This window comes from Emys orbicularis, chromosome 1, assembly GCF_028017835.1.
Source record: "Emys orbicularis isolate rEmyOrb1 chromosome 1, rEmyOrb1.hap1, whole genome shotgun sequence".
NCBI classification, from domain to species: Eukaryota; Metazoa; Chordata; order Testudines; family Emydidae; genus Emys; species Emys orbicularis.
The window spans coordinates 230,499,285-230,512,011 of record NC_088683.1 but is presented as its reverse complement, the minus strand read 5'-3'; the positions used below and the strand labels follow the sequence as shown (position 1 = coordinate 230,512,011).

At 42.7% G+C, this 12,727-nt stretch overlaps 1 protein-coding gene across 1 annotated transcript in view; it reads left to right on the top strand.

Moving 5' to 3' along the window:
• Positions 1 to 12,727, top strand: part of BMX (BMX non-receptor tyrosine kinase) — a 34,747-nt gene that overhangs the window by 17,954 nt on the left and 4,066 nt on the right. The window contains exons 8-15 of the mRNA XM_065404079.1: positions 1,270 to 1,332; positions 2,673 to 2,732; positions 4,146 to 4,200; positions 5,548 to 5,627; positions 6,840 to 6,967; positions 7,248 to 7,322; positions 9,275 to 9,446; positions 11,202 to 11,418. Coding sequence (XP_065260151.1) covers positions 1,270 to 1,332; positions 2,673 to 2,732; positions 4,146 to 4,200; positions 5,548 to 5,627; positions 6,840 to 6,967; positions 7,248 to 7,322; positions 9,275 to 9,446; positions 11,202 to 11,418 — 850 coding nt within the window. The remainder of the gene's footprint in view (positions 1 to 1,269; positions 1,333 to 2,672; positions 2,733 to 4,145; positions 4,201 to 5,547; positions 5,628 to 6,839; positions 6,968 to 7,247; positions 7,323 to 9,274; positions 9,447 to 11,201; positions 11,419 to 12,727) is intronic.

The window sequence follows — 12,727 nt, the reverse complement described above, 5'->3', positions numbered from 1 at the left end:
GAGAGGTCGCGGACCGACTGAAGAGAGTTTGGACTGAGTGGAGTTGGCTGGTCCACTAATAACTCATTGATTCAAGTACAATTTGTAAATAAAGAAAGAAACAAATAAAGAAACATTAGCTTCTAACACACAGTACCCAGCTTGATATTCAGTCACACTGTACAACGTCCCATGGAATCAAAGAAAGTAGAAGGCCAGCAACAAATTAGTATGTGTGAGGGACTACTCAGTTTAATGCACAGAGTGCAGAGTGCATGACTGCTTGGTTGGTGACTAAGTGGTGTATGTATACATCTGATGCAATCAGCACCAGCCTCTCAGAGCTCAAACACAGCATCCTGAGCTAAAGGGAAAGAGCAGAGAGAGAGAAAGAGAATTATTCATAGTGTTTCCCTTTGACCTGTGTGGCTAAACGGAGTCAGGGCCTTGGAGGGCCGTTGCTATTAGGATGAGAAATTGAAAGTATGAGTTAGGTATATTTTTGGTGTAATCTCTTTTATTTACAGAAACAAACAAATGACCCACATTGTCCTCTTTCCGTTAACACAGAAAAACAAACAGCAGGCAGTTCCCTTACTCAGCAATCTTCAAGTCTTCCACTCCATTGAGTTTTCTGCCCAAGAAGCCCAGTCTCTCTGCTTTAGTCACAGTCACATTCACTGCTACTGTCCTGCCTTTCTGTCCCTCCAACAGACACAGCTTGCAACTGATACGGTTGCCTTGTGTTTCCAACCAGAAAAACCCCTCAGTCCACACAGTTTAGCTCTGCCCTGCCATGCTGCCTAGTGCCTCAGGTGGCCTCCTCACAGCCCTAGCTGCTTTACTTCATAAAGATGCTTGACTGAGTTGACCCTGAAAGAGAGTGATTGGTACAGCCATTGACTTTTTGAGGTCTGGAATTGTTTTTGGATCAGAGAACCCTCTGCTGGCAGCCATTAGTACATCAAGACATTATTGAGCTACCTACAAACTGCCTGCTCCACTCCTCCTGCTGAGAAAGCCGATCTCTAAGATGGAAGTTATTTCAGTGGCTGTTACAGGTTTTAATGTATTAAAAAGTAATTTCCTACAACAACAGAATTCCCCATGCATTCCTCTATGTGGCACATAAACACTAGGACTGTTTTAAAATATTTTAAACATGAAAATCTCTCTGACACTATAAAAAGTTAGTGAGTGAGTTTGTTTAATACCATTTCCTATTTGAAAAGATCAAATTTAAAATGGAATTATACAAGAAAACTGAATCGTGAAATGTTTAATTTGCAGGAATGAAGGCTTCGCACCAAGTCCCTATCTGAAAGAGATCTCCCTGGATGATGATGAACCTGGGTAAATCAACATCCGGCCACTCAGTGCTTAAATTTTCACCCCACCATTTTAGGAAAGACCAGGCCACATTTCCAGAATGTTTCACTAGTTTATGATCTATTCTATGGCTTTCTGAATACCTTGCGTAAAGTGTCGTGAAAGATATCGGATAGACTATATCTTCATCTCCTTGTTGTATATATATTTAACGCAAAAAAATTATGGGTGAAATACCGGCCCCACTGACATCAATGGAAGTTTTGCCATTGACTTCAATAGGGCCAGGATTTCACCCTATGTATTCTTACTTCACTATTAAGGCCCCAACCGTGCAAACATTTACATATGTAAGTAACATTGTGCATGTGAGTAGTCCCATAGAAAGTAACGTGATTTTGTTTAAGTGAAGCCTGCCAGATCAGACCAATTTTTTTTAAGTATCTTTGGCCCTGATCTTGCAAACACTTATGTTGTGCATAAAATTAAGCACTTGCCTGAGTACTTGCAGGGAGCATTTAAGTAATCCCATAGACTGTAAAGAGATTTGTCTGAGTAAATGGTGCTGGATCCGGCCTACAACTTTTTTTTTAAATGTAATCGTATAATTTCCTATAATTTCCTGAATGCTGTAGATTGCAGTAAAAATCAGAATCCTAAATTGTTGGTTTGTTGTTGGGGTTAGGAAGTGGAGGGGGGCAGATATTTGTTTTGTTGTAACTTGTTTTGGCATGTGCTGTTTTAATTCTGTCCCTGATGTTAAGAACATTTATTGGAGGATTTTGAGCTTTTGTGGTTTTGGAGGATTTCTGTGTAAGCTTCAATGAGGCAATTACAATCTCCTCATAACAACTGCAGCAGAGAGGTTCAGCCCCTCTGCCTAGCAGGACAGGCAGAGAGAGTGTTTAACTCTCCAAGCTCGCTAGGTATTATCACAAAGGGGGAGGAGCCACGTTAGGCTCGCCTCAGAAGTCTTAGTGAATGCCCTCTGAGCAGGCTCCTGATTTTTCAATTGATAATTTTTAAAACTCAAGTTAAAATTTCCTTGCACAGCTAGCCAAGGCATCACTACTTATAAAGGACTTTCTACCTGCAACATGTTCATTTGCAACATTCAGCTGCAGCTCTAAAACTGAGGTTAGAGTATTTTACCATGGGAAAGTGTGTATTTTTTTCACCCTCACCAAACCAAAAAAGAAATGGAAAGAAAATGAAATATATCCTCAAATTTGCCTAAAGGAGGGGAAAAATCCACTTTGGGCTGAGCCTAGTATTAGTTCAGTGTGACTATATTTAATATGGGTTTTTACTTGAGGAAGGTCTGCATATTTACATGATTTCAATGGGGTGTTTCGACTTTGTAGGGGAAACTCCAGCGGAAGTGACCATTCATCAGAAGAAGAGGAGAGCATGACTAAGCATGAGTGAGTATGTGGAGTGTTTTCATGTGTAAACCTTAAGCTCTTTGGGACAAGGACCATCTTTCCTTTAGCTGTCTGCACAGTGCCTAGCACAGTGGAGCCCTTATCCTCCTCTCAACCCTTCTGTGATACAAATCATCCTTATTATTAATAATCTTCCATAGGCTTCCAATAGAATGAGTCTGTTTTCACCCAACAAAGCAGCGGATGGGGAGGCTTTTAGAAAAGCCTGTCTGATACCCCGATAAAAGGGTGTGCTCACAAAACACTGACACCTGTGATGAGGCTGAGGGGAGTTTCTCTTGAAAACATGTATGAAGTAGCTGTCTCCTTCCTTTGGAAGCTTGCAGCTCATTAGCATATTATGTAAGGTAAAGCCTGACCATCACAAAGAGGTTTGAATGTTGCAGGAGTTACACACAGTTGATGCTTTTCAATTGAAAGTCCCCCCAGGGTGGGGGTGCATGCAGGGCTCTCCATGGCAGAGTTGGCAAAAAAGAAAGTATCCTCACTCTCTGAAGGCCACAGAGCAGGGTGCCCTGCTGGCCTCAAATAGGTCAGGGTGAAGAAGACCAGAGGAGTGAGATATTTACATGGATTCAGTGACCCGAAGCCCCTGCACAGGGAATGTGGAGAGGCAGCGGCCACCCCAGACGCTTAATTTTAATGATCCAAGATTTTATTAAAAACACTGGTAAGGAGCTTTGTGTTTGAAAATGGGCAATTCTTAACATGCTAGTGGCCCCTCAAGGGACAAATCTTCATGGATAGAGGGAGGCCCCCAGCAGGCACAGTTTGCTCACACTTTCCCCACAATAATGCATCTAAATGGGTATTTAGACATCTAAACACATAGGGGTGGGCAGTTACTTCATTCTTTCAAAATGTGGCCCTCATAGTCCTGTGATCTATTGTTAATAATGTAATTTTATAGGTATTGTCTATGGGGAATAAACATCTGGGAATCTCAGTGTCTAGGAGGCTAATTCAGAAGATATTTATTTATTTTTAGGTTATCTTTGTCTGCTTCGCGCTATCTCAAGATCACACTTAACTATTACCTTAGATATCACATGTAACTTGCAAATGTATCTTGATCTATATCAGGGAGGAAGGATGGTCCAGTGGTTAGGGAACTAGCCTAGGACACTCATGTGTGACTTTGTGCAAGTCATTTAGTCTCTCCGTGCCTCAGTTTCCCATCTGAGGCACTGCTCTGCCTCACAGGGGTGTTGCAAGGATAAATGCATTAAAGACTGTGAGGCGCTCAGTTACTACTACTGGGGGCTATGTAAGATAGATACTTTGGCTTAAAAGCAGATTTGAAAATGAGGCATCTTGTAAGGGTTTTTCATCAGTCTACTTTGCCATACTGTTATTCGGAAATCATGCTGTAAACAATATTTCTTGCTGCAGTTGGTACGCTGGTGATATCTCCAGGGCCCAGTCAGAGCAACTGCTGCGACAGAAGGTACTGGAAATATCTTTATTAACTACGTTTAAACCTCTCTCTAAATCTATTGTGATCGTTGCTGCTCCTCACCTCTAGAGGGTGCTAATGCTCTTTAAATAACTTTAGTATTACAGTGAGAGTGGTAGAAACTGAAATAGGTATTAATTTAGTATGAAGATATAGGAGTAATTAGGTTGTGGGTGAATGTAAGGGCCCTAGAGGTGACTAAGTAATGGCACTAATCTAAACTAGGCAAAGGGCAGGCAGAGCCCTCCCCCAAAGCTTTCACTTGTATGGCTTTCACTCCTGACATACAATACTCTAAATTGCTATTTCAAATGTTGGTCTTTTTGGAGCACAGACTGCCAGTCAGAGAACTGGCATAGGAAGTCATAATCAAATGTGAGATGTACGCTGCCTCCAAAAAGATTTGTCTGCTAGTCCTCTCGCATTTTGTATTTCTCAGCTGTCCTTTTTATAGACATGTTATTTACAGTTTATAACAAATGCCTGGTTCTGAAAGTTTCGGAAATTTTGTTATGATGGAAGGGGATTCTGTGACATGCACAAACGGAGACGACTGGACAATGGCATTGTCATATTCCTTTCCATCGGAGACATGACATGTCAGCGGCTAGTACACTTACCTATTACACCTCCTAGCTCCCGTGACACTCCCTCCTGGTGATGTGCTGCCTGTCCCATTGGTGCTCAGCCACTTGCAGCTCATACCATGCTCCACAGAGCCATGGCCCAATTTTCCTTCCCAGCTGCCTGCACTAGAGGTTCAGAAAGGAAGTATAATCCTGGCGAATCACTGTGTATTTCTGGGGGGGTGGGGGGGGCCAGTAGAAGGATTAGTCACCTATGGCCCAATCAGGGGCTGAACAGTCGCAAATCCCATCGATCTGAATGGGACGGGAGGTTGCGCAGCATCTTGCAGCATTGAATCTTAGACCATAGCTGGACTTGTAAGTGTCTTGTTCCAGCCACACAGCAACCAAATTCCAGCACAAGACTAATGTCGCTCCTACATGTACTGCTAGGAAAGTCCTAATGGAAACCAGAATCTCAGCACCTACCTGGGAAACCACCCTCAAAAGCAGAAACCTATAGTGCAAAGTTGGGGGATGGGGAAGAGGGAAAAAGTAGGATTTAGCTGCTACTCACATTAAAAATAGCCTGAAATTGAATATGTACTGAAAATCTCTCTAGCTGTTTAGTCACCCAGATATACTGAGGCAGTGGAAAACTGATGTGAGTTTAAGGCATTCTGGAAATGCATCAAGGCAAAGTTACAAAATATGTCTCAAATAGTGGGAGTTTCTTGTGATGTTTTCCTTCCTTTTTATTTATTATTATTAGGGGAAAGAAGGTGCTTTTATGGTTCGAAATTCAAGCCGAGTGGGCAAGTACACCGTGTCTGTATTCAGCAAGGCTCTTGAGTGAGTATTCAAAGGACTACCTTCGTTTCCATTTTCAACTCCATGGGTTTGTTCCTGAGGGGAGTCATTCAATACCAAAGTTACTTCACCAGATCTGGACTGAACTTTGGGCAAGTTTGGAAACAGGCTTCTAAACAGTATTATCCCTCTAAATCCATCCGTGCCTTAACCTTCCGGTCCCTTTTGCTGAGTCCAGTGCTATCGTGACAGAAGGCACCACAAAGAGGTGTGCTCATTGCAGGGGAGAGAGAGAGTAGGGGAGAGCTGGTAGATATATTATTGTTTCATTGCCAGCTGAACAGGGAGCATCTCTAAGGACAGGTTGTATGGGAGATTAATGTAATGGCTGGAAGGAGAGGGAAACTGAAGAGAGAGAGAAATGGGGAAGGGAAGAAGAGATCAAGCTTGGGAGAGGCAGGAAAAAGGAAGGAGTGGTTAGAAATGGCACTGTAAACATTCAGAAAAATTGCCTTAGTGGATCAAACCACTGGTCCTTCTAGTCAAATGTCCTGTAATCAGAGGTGTCCAGTACCAGATGCATCAGAGGAAGATATAATACCCTGATTCCCCACCACCGTTGTTTGATTAAATAACATTTAGACACAATAAATCCTGCATCTTGGCAGGGGGTTAGACTAGATGACCCTAAGCCTATGGTTCTATGATTTTCATGGGGAAAGTTTTTTCCTATCCCCAGGCAGTTAGTGTCCTGCAGTGGGACAGCCGATATCCCTTATAAATATGACCAGCATTTTGAATACTACATATTGGAAGCTATGGAAATGTGAAAAATTTGTAACATGTAATTTTGAAAAAGGACTGCTCATTGCAACAAAAATAACACTTTACTCACCGGACTGCAAGCTGGGGAACTTGCTGCTTTATTCAACTGCACCACAATAGAGTGAGAACACACAGAACAGAAAGTAAAGGAGGGCTGGAGCATCACTCAAGCCCATAATATTCTGGGTGGCCCAATTAACTTAATCATGACCACTTTACTACAGTAAGTATTTAGATACCACTTATTAAGCAAAGAGTCCCCTTAACTAAATGACAGCTGATAGCAGCAAAGAAAAAATATCATTAAAATTCTAACTGGTGCATCATGAGTCTGGTGACTACCTGTCTAATTAACTAAATAAGGCTTGGACTTTATTGAGTCCATTTAACAAGGCTCTTACATAAAGAATACTTTGTGCTATTTTTCAGAGATAAAAAAGGAACTGTCAAACATTACCACGTGCACACAAACTATGAAAACAAATATTATCTGGCTGAAAATTACTGTTTTGATTCAGTTCCCCAGCTTATTCACTATCATCAGCATAACTCAGCAGGTAAATCACTTCTGTCTCTCCTTGCCCCTTCTGCTGACCCTGAATGTGTTTTTCTCCTATCATAGATAGATTTAGAGAGACTCAGGTTGTTGGGTTTCTAGTATTTATGGTGAATCTCTTGCCATACTGAATGGTCTAAATACTAAGAATAGATTTATCCCCCTTTTAGGTGTCGATCTTGAGAATTTGTTCATAGGGGGTTGTTAGTTGCCTAGGATTTTTATTATTATTATTTAAGAGAGCTGCATGTACTGTGATCATTAACTGGCTTTCTTTGTAGGTATGATTACAAGGCTTCGGCATGCTGTGACTACGAAAGCAAATAAGGTCCCATCGACAGCATCCTTAGGAAATGGTATGGAGATGATTTTCCCTTTTAAAACTATTGTCACTGTTTGCCATCTGTCACAGCGCTGGTTGAGCTCCCCCTGTTGGACACTCACCAGACTGCTTTGAGGGGTTCCAAATGCTGAATCCTCAAATCCTCTAAGCCTCTAGACTAGTGGTACTCAACCTATGGCTACGGGCCACTTGCAGCCCAATCAGCATACAGCTGCGGCCCATGTGACATCCTCAGGGCCATACAGGTAGTATATATATTGTGTGAATGTGGCCCACATGACACAGAGAGAGCTGCATATGTGGCCCACAATGGTAAATAGGTTGAGAACCACTGCTCTAGAGTCTAAATAGAGTCCAGGGACTGCTCCTGGCTTGGGGGCTCTAGGAATACTCTTGGGATGAAGATTCTCTGTTTAGCACTCGCTTCTGAGAGCTGAGACCTTGTGGTCCAACTGCCTAGCCTCTGCAACCAAGAGTGGCTCTCACAATTCCTCACCACAGCTTATGCACAGCGCTTCTCAGAACTCCAGCCTTGTGGGCACCGTGGGTAAACAGGTTAACCCCTCAGGGACATGTGGTAGGTGTCGTACATAACTCACACAGACAGATTTTGCACAAGATTCTAAACCACCACTGCTCTTTACTTCAGAGAGAAAGGACAAGAGGGTACAGATCATTTAGAAAACACTGAACATCCTGAATGCAGTGCCCTGCTAACTCACCTCTCCCTTGGGGTCCATCAGAATTCAGGTGGCCAGGTCCCCATCAGGCTCCTGCAGCAGCGTCCCTCTGCGTGAGCTGGTGAAAATGGCCGAAGACCCCCAGGAGAACTGCTCCTGCCCTTTTATAACCTTCCATTCCTTCTGTCCTGTGACTCCTGGATCAGCCTTCACAGATGATCCCAGACCCATACCAGATGACTTTGTGGCCAGGTTATCTCTCCCCTGACAGACTAGATTTTCTGGGTGGGAACCTGCCTATTGCCTAGGGCACTTGTATTTGAATAGAGGACCACCTAGATTTCACAACCCTCTATTGCCAGTCCTGTGTCACCCCCCATGGAATTTCTGTCCAAGATGATGTAAAAGGACAACAGAGAAGACAAAAGGCTGCACATTCCAAATAGAGTTTGATAAAGACACACAGAGAGAGTTCATAATCTCACCCAGAATTCCTTAGGTTGTACAGATGGATCCCACACATCGTCACACCAACAAGGTATAATTTGTCAGTAAAAATAAACCATTAGGATTTTCCTTACTTCCAATCTTGACCATATAGAAGGCTGCAGAAGCTTTAAACTCTCTGGTTGGCAGCCACCTAGATTTATCTCTGTATCGGAGGTAATGCAGAACCACCCTGCCACACACAGAGTTTAGAGAGGGATTGTTCTTTGGTGATCAGTCCCTCCCCTAGCTCCCTTGTATGGGGAGTGCACAGGTGCATTATTCTTAAAGCTAGTGCAGTCACCACCCACCAGCGCATGCAGCCTATTCCCAAGGCTGCTGTGTGTGTGGATGTTGGAAGGCCGTGGGAACACATTCCCCAACTCCCTCTAGGGTCAAGTGACTGGCTCTTTGTGCACTTCCTCCATCTGCACGCCCATGCCACGGCCATCTCAGTCTGGCCCTTTCTTATTCTGTTCTAGCACATTATGTGGTGGGATTGCATTTGTTTGCAAAGCCAACTGAAAAACAGCCTGGCGATATTTCTATTGTTTGACCCAGAAGTCCTTCATAAGTCACACAAACTTTGTCTGGTTCTGCGAACGAACATACCTCAGCTGTGGTATCGAATGGCACTCTGGGGTTGTGCTACATTTCTGCTGCCACTCACATACGAAACCCATAGACTTCATGTGGCACACTTTCATGCACTGCAAAAGAAAACAAATGGACACCTTTAGGATCCCGGGACTGCATATGTCAGGCTGGTAGCTAAAAGGGATTGCTTCTGTCTCTCTAGGGATCTGGGAGCTGAAACGAGAGGAAATTGTCCTGCTCAAGGAATTAGGAAGTGGCCAGTTTGGAGTGGTACAGCTGGGAAAATGGAAGGGAAAGTATGATGTTGCCATTAAGATGATTAAAGAAGGATCAATGTCAGAAGATGAATTCATAGAGGAAGCTCACACCATGATGTAAGCTGCACTTTGCTTAATGAAATATCATTGCAAATAAGGCTCTTCCACAAGTCATCTCACTAATATAGAATAGTCACTGAAAAAGAAGTTCCTCTTCAGAATAAAACCATGAGTACCACAGGCAGCTTTAGGCATAGGCTGAGTATGTGGCCACCTAGGGCATCAAATTTAAAGAGGCATCAACAGAATAGTAGAGAGATTGCTGGGGTTACCAGTAACCAGTATTATACTGCTCTTCAGCTTCACTGACTGCTGAGCTTCTGCATGTGTGATTTAAACATGTACTTTATTATTGAAACGCCTCCTTCAACAAGCATGGATGGAATTATCTATTTCTGTCATCAGAAGCAGGTAGGAATGACATACACATGAGTAGATGGGACGTATTAGACCGATGAATGCATCTGCAGTATATTTCACCTTGGCAATGGGGAGGTAACCGCCCCAGTCTCCACAGTGAGATACCAGTTTGCATCTCTACTGGGACCCACTCAACTGACTGACAGGCAATAGGATTTAAAGAAGGGACAGGCCTGAGATGGTGGGGAAGAGGGAAGATTATTAATAACAACATTCATTTCTCTTGTAATGAAGGAAGGGCAGCCGCCTTGTTACCTATTTTTTCTCAGCAGTAATCTAGTTATTTTCTGAACCATGAGGACCCTTAAAATGGAGCAGCCTTTCTGCTCCCTTTTAAATGAAAGGATGGATAATATTCACTCTATTCTACGTTTAGTGCCTGTCACTGATGGGGAAGTGATCTTGGTTAGATCTTAACAAACAGATCTTCAGGGCCATTTTAGGTATGTCACAACATAAGGAAATGCGCTGTGCTCTGGTCAGTTGGCTATCTGAAATGGTTATAATAGCGGATTCTGCTTTGCTACATTCTCTTAGTAGGAACATAGCCACCTCTTGAATGCCTTCTCGTGGCCTGGGGTGGCTCGATCATGCCCGGCCTCAGTTTCCCCTCTTGGACTCCTCAAGAAATCAAAAAAGGCTTCTCTTTGTTCAATGGTACCTCTCCGTGGAGTCTGGTTTTACTAGCAAAAAGTTCAAAATGAGGCTTCCCCAGACTTAAGCTGGGGACAAACCAATCCTCCCTGAGGTACTGTCTCAAAACACCCCTAGTGTCTCAGGATCTTCCCTGCTTCAGCAGGCCACTCCCAGCCCTTCCAAGCTGGAGCAACTCCCCTGATTGCATGATCTTCCCTGCAGGAACCTTTCTCACTCTCTGCCACAGCTTTCCCTTCTTGTTTCCTGCCTTCCTCCAGCTCTTTATAGAGATCAGCTGTCCTTTATCTGGCCCATTTTAGAAGCTGTTAATAAGACACAGGTGGGTTGGACTAGTTCCCTCTTAAAGGGCCCGGTCCATTCTGTGACATGAAATCCTTAAATCTCAGGTGCCAATACACTAACTCAGCTTTCTTCACGTGTGCCAGTGGGTCTCAGAAGTCTGCACTACTGGATCATAAAAAAGTCAGTTTCACCATTAGTGATTATTTGTGCAATTGTTTCACGCTAGCATGGAGAAAGAAATTAACCTCTGCTTGAAAGGGAAATTTTTAAGTCTGAGATTTCATTGATCAAACCCAAACTTGTGACAGGATTTACTAACTAGGCTAGAACTCTTATTAATTTATTATTTATTTGTATGGCTCCAAAAGTTCCTTTACAAATGTCAAGGTAATGATAAGGAATAAAAGCTCACAAAATAGAGTAACATATTTATGTCTTAATATTTTGTTTCAGGAAACTTACTCATCCCAAACTTGTTAAGCTCTATGGAGTTTGCACAAAGACATATCCCATCTATATAGTGGCAGAATATATGGCTAATGGCTGCTTGCTTAACTACTTGAGGAGTCACGGAAAGGAACTGCAACCCTTTCAGCTGCTGGAAATATGTTATGACATTTGTGAAGCGATGACTTTCTTAGAGAGCCAGCAGTTCATTCATCGAGACTTGGTAAGCTCTAACCACGTAGGATAGGTAGGAGGAGGAGAGTTAGGACCTGATTCTACGTTCTGTTACTCCTATTTTATACCAGTGTAACTCACACTGGCATAAAACAAGGGTAACAGTGTGGACATGTAGGCCACTGGAGTAGAAGGTTCTGTTTAGTGGTGTTTTGTTACTATTATAAGAAGAGCTGCCATGTCAAGAACTTGAACCTTTCAGATTTTGTTGTAATCAGCCAGTATTTTACCCACTTGGGTCTTGTTCCTTCTATTACATACCCTGGTTTTATAGTGATCTAGCTCTACTTTACACTAGTGTAACTGAGAGCAGAATCAGGACCTTAGTATCTAGGCCCACAGTTTGTGCAGGAGCATGTGTTCAAGAACACTGGCAGACAGGTTTGGGTTGGAGCAGATTGGTTATTGTGTGAGATCACTGAAAGAGAACTATCCCTAGCTCCTGGAGACTCGTGTTCCAGACTCAGTCTTGACATTGTGTGTTCTAACTGTAGCCATTGGAAAATGCGTGAGACTCTACACTATGGAAAGAGCTACATTTTCTAAGAGGCCTCAGCCCAACATCTCCAGCTTCAACCATCATTTTAAATATTCGTTTTAGTGTTTGCAGTTATTTATTTGTGTACACGAATCGAGTAACTGGACATGTAACTAACCAATTTGCACATTCAAATCAGAAATCCAGGATGCCGAGCAGTTTATCTGTACAAAATTCAATTTATAAATATAAAGGCAATTTCTGAAAATTTGCTACTGACTGTTACAAACCATAGAGAGTCAAGAATAAAAACCGAACTTGGCTTTAGGAGGTGAACCATATCCCTGGGATTAACAACCCTCGGGGCAGAGATGATAGCCTTAGGTAAATGCTCACATAAATCAGTCTGTGCAGATCGGGGCTCTTACTGGCCTATTCATTGCCCATACTGCTTAAATTATCTCTCAATAATCCATTCTCCTTATAATGCATAGTAAATAACCAAGTCAGCATTCTCCTATCATACATATGTTGTTCTTGTTTTTGATGTACTAGCAACTTTTGATGTGGTGTTACCTAGTGGCTAGAACACTGGTCTGGGACCCAGGAGACTTGCGTTCAATTCTTGGCTCTGCCATTGGTTTGCTGGGTGACCGACCCTCCCTGTGCCTCAGTTTCCCCATCTGTAGAATGGGGATAATGATACTGATTTCCTTTGTAAAGCACTTTGAGACCTATGGATGACAAGTGCTATTGAAGAGCTAGGTATTATTATTGTAACAAACTAAAAATAGTGCATCATTTTTTTTAATCAAAGAAC